Source organism: Leuciscus leuciscus, assembly GCF_965113295.1.
Source record: "Leuciscus leuciscus genome assembly, chromosome: 3".
Taxonomy (NCBI): domain Eukaryota; kingdom Metazoa; phylum Chordata; class Actinopteri; order Cypriniformes; family Leuciscidae; genus Leuciscus; species Leuciscus leuciscus.
In genome coordinates this window covers 61,183,746-61,196,080 of record NC_138727.1, presented here as the reverse complement: position 1 = coordinate 61,196,080, position 12,335 = coordinate 61,183,746, and the positions used below count along the sequence as shown (strand labels likewise).

Genomic DNA, 12,335 nt, shown 5'->3' with positions numbered 1-12,335 from the left:
TGTGACCTGATACTGCCTTTCCGCGTGAACGAACGGCCAAACCGTGTAAAAAAAGTCCCGTGTCCGTGTGGACAAGGCCTGGATCTTGTGGTCCAGAGTTGAGAACCCCTGCACTAGACTATATAAACTCCCTGATATCATATATAAGCTCAGTTTCATCATCAATAATAACAGTTTCTCCACTCACCAACAGCATCAAGAGTAAAACTGACACTGCCATTTGTGTCTGTCGGCTTCACCAATGTAGAGATGAGTTTCCCGTTGGTTTTTAACACATGGTTTCCGTTGGAGGCTAGTACAGCTTGGCTGACTGATGATAAAGACTCTGAAATCTCTCCTGAAGTGTTGAAGACCATATTCAAAACATCGGTCACAGTCTAATTTATTGATCAGAAGAAAAAAAAAAAAAATACTGTAAATGTAAATATTAAGAAAGCCAATTAATCAGACCTGTGATGTCAATCATGTAACTGACGATTACATTTGATTTGATTATTTAAAAATAATTCTCTTGAAGACTTACAGTCAAAGAAAGCTCTTGATCTTTAACCCCCTGAGGTCTACGGTATCGCCGGCGATACCAGCTCTCTTTTTTTTTATTAGTGTAAAAGAAACTCATAAATACTCTGTTGACTTTGATTTTCCATAGGAGTTTCATACATCAATCGATTCTGTTAAATGTGTATTATTTTTGTGTATACTCACAATAAAAACAAAGTGTTGTGCTTTTTGCCAAATAAAGAAAAATAAACACGAAGCGAGTTCTGCCTTCTCTCTGCCAGTGAAGTCCATTCTGAAACGCGTCCGAAAATTAACAATAACTCAGCGAATACTCAGTCAAACAGACATACAGACAGACAGGCATGAAGCTTGAATTCTCTTCTTTTAAATGAAGTCATTTATATAAAAAAACAATTATTCTCATCTTGTGAAATCTGTATTAAAAGAGAGCGATTCCAGTCGAGCTCATCTCATCTCATTACGTTATAATCGGCCCCGCCCACGGAGAGCGCGCGCTATTCAAACGCAAATGGCTGAGGCAATCCTGTGAACGCCCCCATCAGCTCGAGAAAACACACACGTTTATTTAGATCATTGTTTACACCGTCTTGCAGCGCTGTGAGGAATAATACTAATCGAAAATGTCCCTCAGAAGTGCGGGTATATCGAGGAGCGAGCTGAGGAATACAAGTAAGTTTTTTCCTTCTCACGTGAATTTCTTCACGTGGGTTTCTGTTTATGAATGAATAAACGGCATGAATGCGCGCTGTTTACCACAGCTGGCAAAGACAGTTTAAATTTAAATCGCGTGTGTGAATGAATGATGATGTTTTAGCAAACTGTATTGCTATACTGAGATAAGTAAACATCGACTGAATGTTGAAATAAAATGTAGGCTATTTGTATAAACAACGTATTAAACTGCAAATTAACAATATGCCCTAATATTTCATGAAAACAACGTTACAGTCAGACGAAATATGAAAGACAACATTTTGTTTAGTAGATTTGGGTACAGTTTTTACTGTAGAATATACTGCCACATCAAATAAGCTTTTGTTTAGCCATTTCTATATATAAAATACGATTTTTGTCAAAAATAAAGTCATCAACTAAGATGTTAGCTGTTCCAATGTTGGTTATATTCAAACTAATGAATACATAGATAAAATGTAGGGCCTATAATCATTTTTTTTTACAAAGAAAGAGTACACTTGAAATATTGTTGAAATTGTAATTATTGTTGTAATTGTAACCATTTTAATAAAATAGCAAAACATATTTACAAGATAGATGTAAGCAAAATCTTAAATGGTCAATATAAGTCTTCTTCTAAATATATCTTTTGTCCTTTCATTGTGGCTCAGTCAGTGTCACACCTGAGTGAATGGCTCATCATTATGCAGAGTGGGTGTATTCTAAGGTGTAAACCACTCCTCGTTCACGCCCCCTCGCATATTGGCTTTCCAAGCAAAACCTGTTTTACATCAATTTAAATCAATGTATGGTTTTATGTGAACGATAAAGCAAGACTATTTTCACATAATTTTGAAGAAAAAACTATAGGCGACGACATCCATAAGTCAAAAGTCTTATTGCCACATATTTAGTATGTGTTTTGTGGTCTTATTTCAAAAATTTTAATTTTTAGTTTTTTCGATAACCACGCATAAACATTATTCTCTCAAAAATGAAAACATGTACATACATGTGGCTCACATATTATTGTAGTCCTGTTTGTGCTATATAGAGTGAATTTACACCTTTGCCATTAATATGTTTATAAGCAACTGAAAAAAGCACAAATGTCAGGGCATGTCAGAACACCCCCAGGGCCCAAAAAAACGCTCAGACTCCAGAGGGTTAATGTCCTCGATCTGCTCTAGAAGATTTTGAAGCTTTTCAGTCTGACTCTGAAATCAAAATTGAGAAGACAGAGTCCACAAACTCATTCTTTCAATTGGCTTTTGTATGCAGTGTATTCACAGCTTATATGGACTGAATGCCCCCATAAACCATCAGCAATTATTAGAAAAGCACATTCATATTTCAGATTACACACATATCTAAAATGCACATGTTATTGCACATGTTAGTCTCTACTAACTTACGTTGCATCCTTCCAGCAGCGCTACACCTGCAATGACAGCATGAAGACAATAATATAATAAACTGCAAAACTTTGAAAAATAACTATTTTATTAAGCAGCAATTTCAGCAAGATTGTGGATTCAGCAAGATTTCAGTGGTGCGTACCTCCTCCTGCGTACCCCCTCTGTTCCACTTAGACTTCAGTCATACCTGTTCCATTTAGGGACAATATTTGCCCCCTAATTTTTTTCCCAGTGCTTTTTTTTTTACTTTATGAATAACTTTATGAAATAAAATAAATGTTTTCAATGAAAAATGTTCAATAGAGCAATATGGAATGCCGGAAAAACGTGATACTTTAAAATATATTACACTAAAACCAGTAAGTCACTGTCTTCTCAATGAGCGAGTCATTGAGTCATTCTTACATTCAGTAACAAAGCAACTAGCTGTATTTATAAATGAATCATTGAATGATTGACTCACAATTCTTTTCAAAGCAGCAGAATTGTTTACGAAACACCGGTGTGTGCTGTAGTTCTGCTTTTCTCTTTCGTTGGAACTATTATTTTGTTGCAAAATAGAGTAAGTACTGACAGTACTGTGTTTAAAATACACGTTTTGTTTGTTGACCTGTTGTATGATAATCAATGTCACGTTTTGTTCTGCGGAGTCACGAGGCTCCACCTGAGAGCGGCATTTCATTCGCTTCACCCACACCTCAAACTCGACGTCAACGAAGAAAGGGTCACAATAGGAAGCCTGTAACTAAGGATGTCACTGACGAGCTTTCTGGTTTACTAAAACATATGACTGTCTAAAAATATTGTTTTGAATAAAGAGTTTTCTGTCCATCGCTGTTTCTCTCAAGTCACATGAGAGAGCAGTGAAAAGGGTCTTTGTCCACAAATACAAAGGAACTATTGTATCTTCGGAGAGCAAGTCACTGACTGGACAGTCAGGCTTGTACAGGAATAGTATGTCAGACACTTGCTGGGATCAGCAGTTGTAGATTGTGATATTTGAAATAAGCAGTCATGTGCCTTAACAGTAAATATGATTCTTTCTCAAATCGGACTATAAAGAAGAGACCTGGACAGGACTCACTTGCTCTTCCTTGCAATCTCCAGTCCGGAACGCCAGAAGTTTTCGGATGCAAGAAGCTTTAAGCCTAGCTAATATTACTCTGTTAGTTCAGTACTCCTATTATAATCTGTAACAAGTATTCTTTTCATTTTGATTATTTTAATAAATATTGTTAAACATTTATTACAATCATCTGACTGGAACTTGGATTTTTGAGTACGTGTCACCTTCTTCCACCTGGATCAGGAAGGTCCTAGCTGGAGGAAAAACTACAATAGGGTGAGCATTATTTCTGATATAAGAATAATGACTGTGAGATTTGATTGATTAAAAAGCCTAGCCAAAGAGGCAGCTTACGACAGGATATTGTTGTATAGCGAACAAGGTTGAAGAGTACCTAAAAAGGTAGACTTATACTACAAAGGGGAAATCTATTATCTTTATAATTTATTATCTTTATAATAGGATACGAATTTGTAGAGACTGATCGCCTAACTCTTAAAAGTACGACTAAAGGATAGGCTCTTTAGTTACCGCGGGATTATCCATATGTCCTGGATAGGATGTAGGATAATTTGGAACGGTATTAATCGTGAAAGCTTCTACAGTTTGCCATTGTGTGGATATTTGGGAACAATTGCATTCTTGCTCGTTATCAACATTAATATCAATTTTATTGATTAGATAGCGTATTCATTTTTACAGTGCAGAGAGAGAGATTTAAGACTCAAACTTTCTTTGATGCAAAAACACCTTGTGCGAGTTGTTGTATTTAAATGCTGCTATAATTAATAAAGTAAACCTAACTCAGAAATTGGGCTCTATATGAGTTCAGTGAATCAGGTCAAATGATTGTGAAATAATGATTATGTTAAAACACAACCAACACCATCAGATCACCTTTTCTCTTTGTTCATCTGGCTGTTATAACTCAGGTACAGCAGCCAAAAAAAATCTAAAGTTAGTGATTTAAGGGTCAAAAGCCCAACTAAAGCAAACACTGATCACCATAATGGTGACTTAAAATTACAGTTTTCTCCTTCAGTGATTCTGCTTGTTAACATCAGGTGTCTTCAATGTTGGCTATAAAAAATAAAGAGTTCTTAATTCATCTTTGACATCTGTCTGTTATTCACATATTTTTGTTAAAAAATTTTTTTTTTTTTTAAATTTTACTCATTTTAAATGGTTGACTTTTAACCCTCTGAGGTCGACAAACGCGCCGGCGCGTTTTGCTGGATTTTCTTCACGTTTCTTCACGTAAACTTAAATTTCTCCGTCATTTATAGTCATACAGAAAAAAGAAATATGAAAAAAGAATCTGTGATATTTCTACTTTTGTATGTGTCCACTTACAATCAAATCAAAACATTGTGCTTTTGTAAAATAAAGAAAATAAACAGGGTGTGCTTTCTGCCTCTTCGTCGCGGTGAACTTTTTTTTTTTTGAGCACGTCTATAAACTGAAACAAAACTCAGCGAATACTTGTCACACATTTATGAGCCATATACCTTTATAAACATTTAAGTGTGTACTTTTAAATGATCGGATTCAAACTGAAAACAAATATTCTCTGTTTAAGTAATTTGTATAAAACCAACAAGATGTCCAGCTTCTCACGAGCTTGCTAATTATTTTTAATTTGACCACGCCCACACGCACAAAAGAGATTGACATGCAAATCGTCCACGCCTCACACGAACGCGCTCGTTACCTCAAAAACAAAGCAGCACCAAACTTCACCAAATTCTCTGCTTTTCGTCGAGTTTGAAAGACGGATTACATCGGATTTACCTCAGAAGAAGAAGAACGCGATTTGAAGACAAGAAAGATGTAAGGTAAGAAATTCTAACATATTAGTTTGTTATTGTTGCATAAATTTCACATTGCAGTTGAACTGTTGCTAGATATATGGTGAATATTATAATATTTAGACCTGTGTTTACTGTTACTGTGTTTGTGGATATCTACTCAAACGTAGATATGTATAATATGGTAACCATAATGTTTAATATTTTGGAGTGAGCTCTGGTTTTGAATGTATCGCAATCGCGTTTGAAACGATCGCGTTTGAAAAGCAAAACGCACCAAACAAAGGCTTCATGTTTTTACAATTATCTCATTTCATATCATCATAACGAATGAAAACATTTGAAGTAACATATGATAATCAATATATTTTTCTCTAGCGTAGTTGTTACTGAAATCTTTTGGAAGATTTATATGCTGCTATAGCCTATGCTTACAAGGCACAACAAACCTGGTGTTCATTATATTATATATTGTTGGAAACATTTGTGTGTGTGTGTATTCTGTGAATTTTAAAAAGCAATTTTAACCAGAAAAATCTCAAATTTATTCCCAATACATTTTAGAACTATATTCCCTATAGTTTCTCTTGATATCAGTATGTTCACTTTTTTTTTCTTTCAGGGACCAGATGCCACTGAGTCCTGCTGACTTCAACATTCACATGAGTCTCTGGAACATGAACATGGTAAAGTGAAAATCAAACACCTTGGAAATGAAAGGTATGTACAATGTTTTTAGGAATGGCACAAAGGTCTCTGTCTTTGGATGATTGTTTTCAATAGTGTGCTTTTTTGTCATTTGTTGTGTATATTTAGATTATGTTGTGTTGTAAATAAATCCAAACAATCAAAAAGACATTCTTTTTTAAATCTCCTCATTCTTTGTGCAAGGTTGGTCAGAATGGCATGGCCTGATAGCTCCTAATAGGGCCATTAGGGAGTGTCTTTGTCTTTGTGAAAAGCTTACATATTAATGAGGTGATTACTCCCCTTTCGCATAAAGCTTTCTCACACAAAACACGTCTTAGAAATGTTAAATCAATATATTGTCTTCTCTGAATGAGCAGTCAGGGTGATTTTCACATAGTTTTGGAGCAAATATTCTAGGCTACGTGATACAATTTTCAAAGGCTTGTGAAGAAATAATCAGTATGGGTTTCATGACCTTATTTCAGTGAGAATTTTTTTTTTGTATTTTCACAAACCACGCATAAATGTCATTATCTCAAAACTACAAACTTTTACATACATGCTGTTGATATATTATTGTAGCAGAGTTTGTGCTAAATACAGTGTAATTAGACTTTAGCCATGAAAATGTCACAAGTAACAGAAATAAGCACAAATGTCAGAGCATGTCAGAACACCTCCAGGGCCCGGAAAACACCTCAGACCCCAGAGGGTTAAGGAATTAATTTGATTAATTATTACTAAATTCTAATTGGTTAAATTTAATTAATAATATTGCTTGTAATCTGTTGTCACAATTTTATTGATTAGATATAGCGTATTCATTTTTACAGTGTTGTTCTTCATGTGAGTACGTACTAAATCCCCACTTTTGGTGCGTTGTCAAGAACAGCAGTAATGTAGCGCAGCAATACTCTGCACGCAATCTGTCATATGCTCGCTGCCTGTCACTTATCACTTATTAACAGATAAGTAGGAGTCAAAATGAAAGAAAGATTCAATTTGTGAAATATTGATCCAACACATTTTTCAACAATTTACAATATTGGAAAATCAACCATGTGACCATGTGAGGAGATGACAGGTAAGCTCCGCCCCCCTTGGTTACGGTTGCTAACTCGGACAAACAAACGGAGTTGCTAACTGTCTTACAATGAGCTAACTGTCTTACAATGACAGCTGTCAGTGTGAAAACCTTATCCCAAGATGTTTTTGATAAAATTTGGACGCAGAAGGACCACCTCTCGTCGATGAGCATTCAAGTAGGAATTAAATATGCCATGGAGGGATAAAAGATTATAAAATAGATATGGTGAGTAACAAGATTAATTTGGGAGCGAGGGATCCGATCACAAACAAGCGGGAGAAGCCTCATGTTGCGGTCGTCACGATCGCAGAAAAACAATATCTAGGATCAACACTGTTCATTTATACCGCAGGCTAAGCTTAAATTAATTTACATTTAACCAGTTTAATATGGAGAGGCACTCCCAGTCAACAATTTGATCTCTCAGTGATCTCACCATGAGCTCTCATGATTCCTGTGATGTGTTCACAATCTGAGTTCACAGTGAGCTAAAAGTGTATCCTCACAGCGCCCTCACTGTGTGCTCATGTTATAGTCATATATAGCAACTACAGTATATTGGTCTGATTGGTTGAAGGACTATCCAATTGCGTTCAGAGTCATTTGAACTATACCCGTTGATCATGCCTCTTGTGCAGAAGAAAACACAGAGCAGACTCCCCAGACTAATGTTCAAAAAAAAAAAATTGGGATGATTTATTACAAACAGTGAAAGGTCGTCTAGACAAATGGAAGTGGATTCTACCCAACCTGTCTTATAGGGGAAGAACACTTATTGTAAATTATTTGGTCGCTTTACTCTTATGGCACAGACTGGTTTGTAATGATCCTCCAGTGAAATTGATGGCCGAGATTCAAACGGATTTTGTTGACTTTTTTTGGGAGTATTTTATTTTTGCCCAAAGAAGAAGGGGGTCAACGAGTGGTTCATCTCCAGAGAAGGAGTGCAGCTTTCCAGTTGTGTTTTTACTCAGGACTGTTGGAAACCTTGGAATAGATACATCTATTTTTTTAATGGACCCTAAGTGCTTGAATATTTTAAAATTGTCGTCTTTTTATCAGCATCTTTTCAAGATTTGGATTTTTTTTTTCATATTCAAAGGACTGACAATTTTCATTCCATTTTTTGGTTGCTGAATGAACCCTTGATTTTTAAGGCAAGACTGGATCTGTCTGCGACCAATTTTTTACCAGGATTCAATAAGATTTTACAAAATTCAGGTTCCCTTTCAGTCGCTCGCGTTCGACGTAACATCGACGTGACGACATAATTTTCCCCCTAGTTTATACCTTGAAACACAAACACACTCACACATCTGTTCAATTCTACAGATCCACAAACATTCAGACAAAACACAATCCAACAGAGGAAACATCAGAGTACATTACCAGCTGAGGTCATCTCTGGTGTGACTGTTGTATCGGGGCTGATGATGTTAGTAACAGCTGAAAAATAATGACTAATGGTTAATACCAATGAATCAACAAACACAAATAATACCAAGAGCTCATGAACACATAATTATCTGCACAGTATGCTGAATAGCGCACAGTTGTTCTAACCAGCTCATAGACATAATAATTGCCTGGACAGGCTTTGACTTTAATGGGAAAAAACAAACGGAGTTGCTAACTGTCTTACAATGACAGATGTCAGTGTGAAAACCTTATCCCAAGATGTTTTTGATAAATTTTGGACGCAGAAGGACCACCTCTCGTTGAGGAGCATTCAAGTAGGACTTAAATATGCCATGGAGGGATAAAAGATTATAAAATAAATATGGTGGGTAACAAGATTAATTTGGAAGCGAGGGTTTACAGATCACAAACAAGCGGGAGAAGCCTCATGTTGCGGTCGTCATGATCGCAGAAAAACAATATCAAGGATCAACACTGTTTATTTATACCGCAGGGTAAGTTTAAATTAATTTACATTTAACTACACTGTTAACCCTTGCTGTAAAAAAAGGCCAAATTCTGACAATATCATACCATTTTCCATTAAAACAGTAATATACCTGTAGCGACTGCGAGGATGAACCAAACACAAACTAATCTTTAATTCAAACTTTCCACTTCCTGCCGAACAAAGGGCAGATTTGGTCAGGACTTCGTATCCTCATCAATCTTGTCATGGGGTCCATGCGCCAACCAGTCTGGTTATTTAAAAGAGCCCCCAGCACTAACCCCAGCACATGCTAGCTTTGTGGCCGAATACTGACTGGTTAAGAGAAAGACAGAGACCAAGGTCCCACACAGAGATCTCACATACCAGGGTCAAATCACCAAATCCAGAGCCATAAGTCACCCATCCCGGCGCCAGTAAGGCTACAATGAGAACTTTTTATGGCCCAAACGAACAGAAGAATTTGTCAATATGAGTTTTTTTTTTAAAGAATGATTGGTTGAGAGATGGCACAACTCAGTGCTCTGTCAAGATACCAGCAGATGTTGCTGGACCCCCACAACATTCCTGACCCCTCCCCCGTTAAGACCTCTGAATGACCAAACCAGAGTTCTCTTCTCTTCAAACCACGAGAACTGAGATTTTACCCATAACAATAAATAAAATCATTCCAGAACAGTTTTCGATGGACTTATGATCAAACATCGTGCAACTACATAATTCTTTGTTGTCTACAATATATGTGTGTGTCTAATATGCTTAGATCCCATATAATTCATGTAATTGTTATAACTATTAGATGCTTGAATGAAAGTGTGTCGTGTTTCATATCAGTATGATCGTATGCTCGTGATCCAAAAGATGGCTTGATTGAAATCTGTGTAAAATGTTTCGTATTCTTATAATAGTAACGATGTCTAAACTGTGGCCTCTGTACTCTCTGCTAGAGCTTGGAGAGTAAGGAGATCCCAGATAACGCATGATTTACGATGAGACACATAAAGCCAGTGTCTAATTGGTCTGATCTCTTCAGGAGGTGGGACAAACTTTTGAGTTTAAAATCTTAGACCCGAAACAAAGCTCTCTCTCTATCTCTGTGCTCTCGCTCTCTGTGTTCACTCTCAAGAAACGCTCTGCTATCACTCTCAAGAGAGTTGGGCAGAAAAAGATGAAGATCTAAATCAGACTAGTAACCATGTAGCCGCGAAGAGACAACAAACCCAAATTAAGATCAGAAGAACGGGTTCAACAGCTTTATTCAAACCGTCTTACTACTCTCATCTCAATTTTCTTTTTTTTCTGAGTTTTTCTTTCTTTTCCGATTGAAAGTCTCGGTTTTAAGTTAAGTTTTGCTGCAAAGTTTCAGTCCACGATTCACGGCTGCAACGCACGCTTTCAACTTCAAAGACTTTCATTCACCCGCCAGCACACCACGTGACTGGCTGCCCCATCTATTCAAGCATGAGGAGACCAGCCACGAACGAATTAGGGGAAACCCCCTTTGACGCTGACCAAAGGAATTCCCAAAAGGAACGCAAAAGACAAGCAAGTAACCTCCAGACTAAAAGCTGAACTGGTGTATTGATATAAATTTAATAACCTGTATAAGAAACGATAGAAGGGTTAATTAATGATTGATGGTTCGTTCCAGGTCATGTCTTATGTGCATATAGAATCTTGAGATTTCATCATCTCACTCTTTCCTCACTCTCTTCCTTTCTGCAACTCGTATGAATGTGTGTGTGCGTGTGTTTGTGTTAGATATTAGTTTTATGTGTTAGTATATAATCAATAAAATATTGTTTGTATTTGAAAAGAGAAGTATTACTTGTGTTTTGTGCTTACGAATTTATTGTCTTGAACTTCGATCTAAGTTACCTATGCTTTTACACAGCAAAAACCCCAGTGTTAAATCAACACTGTTATCAACACAACTTATGTTTTATGGAATGTTTCGTTTCATGTCACCATTATGGTGGTCAGTGTTTGCTTTAGTTGGGCTGCTCTTGACCCTTTACTTTTAAACCTTAATATTTCTCTGGCTACTCCAGCTCTGTGTTTATAAAGCATATGTGTTGTGGCAAGAGAAACTGCGACTTTGGCTATGTTTCCTGGAAGCATTGCAAGCCTAATTTGATTGTATAGACCATTTGTTGCAGTTGGTCTGCAATTAAGTAAGGCTTAAGATGCTTTTGGAAATGCAGCCTGGTTATGGTTTGATGATGAAATTACTAGTGACCTGATTCAATGATGGCACCCATTATTATAAACTAATTATCCACATGTTTTATTAATTTTTCACTACAGTAGTTATTTCCAGCAATATTTTAATGATCTGAAAGTTTTAAAATCACACACAGACATCAAGAATCTACATATGAATCTCAACAATGGTGACAATCAAACAAATGCTTAATGTTGCAGTGCATGATGGGAGCCACCAATCAGAACGCATCCATGGCTCCCATCATGCATTGCAGCATGAATAAATTTTGCATTGTCCTGTAATTTTCATTGTTTTTTTCTGTTTGCTTTAATTTTGCTATTGTTTTGTTCTGACTTTAGTAGCTTGTTTTGTGATGTTCAGAGTTGATCTGTTCGTCACTAGTTTGTTTATTGTCACCATTGTTGAGATTAATATGCTGATTCTTGATGTCTGTGTGTTTAAACAAACACACAGACATCAAGATTCAGCATATGAATTTCTTTGCACAAAGTATTTTCAAATTTTTTCATATTGCTGTTGGATCTCAAACTGTAGAATTTCAGAGCTATAATTATGGCGGCAAATCAATGCCAATAATACACGAGCGCACAACTGATGCGGGCGCGCGCGGTAAATGACATACGCGAGAGGATAACAGATCTACACGCGAAGAAACGGGAACTCGCGAGCTCATTCAAACCCTGCGCGCGCATGACATCATCTCTGCACGCAATACAAGCCCTCGCGTGCGCGCATGATCATTCCCCACGCGCTCGCGCTTGATCTGCTCTCGCCTGCTGCTTTTGCTCGCTCGAACACTTTTATTTTTGGCAGTCGAGGGGCGGGACTTACTGTTTTAATAACCTCAAATGTCATTGGTTACTTTTCCCCTTTTCCAGAAGTCAGTTGCGATTGGACGCCTGTCCAATGACTCGTAATTCACTTGACTTGAGACAT

General features: G+C 36.9%; 2 protein-coding genes across 2 annotated transcripts in view; both read right to left on the bottom strand.

Moving 5' to 3' along the window:
* Positions 1 to 12,335, bottom strand: part of LOC309493647 (uncharacterized protein) — a 379,124-nt gene that overhangs the window by 11,321 nt on the left and 355,468 nt on the right. The gene's annotated exons all lie outside the window — the stretch shown is intronic.
* Positions 1 to 12,335, bottom strand: part of LOC309493671 (adhesion G protein-coupled receptor L3-like) — a 73,419-nt gene that overhangs the window by 39,326 nt on the left and 21,758 nt on the right. Inside the window, exon 4 of the mRNA XM_082162861.1 lies at positions 2,613 to 2,638. Coding sequence (XP_082018987.1) covers positions 2,613 to 2,638 — 26 coding nt within the window. The remainder of the gene's footprint in view (positions 1 to 2,612; positions 2,639 to 12,335) is intronic.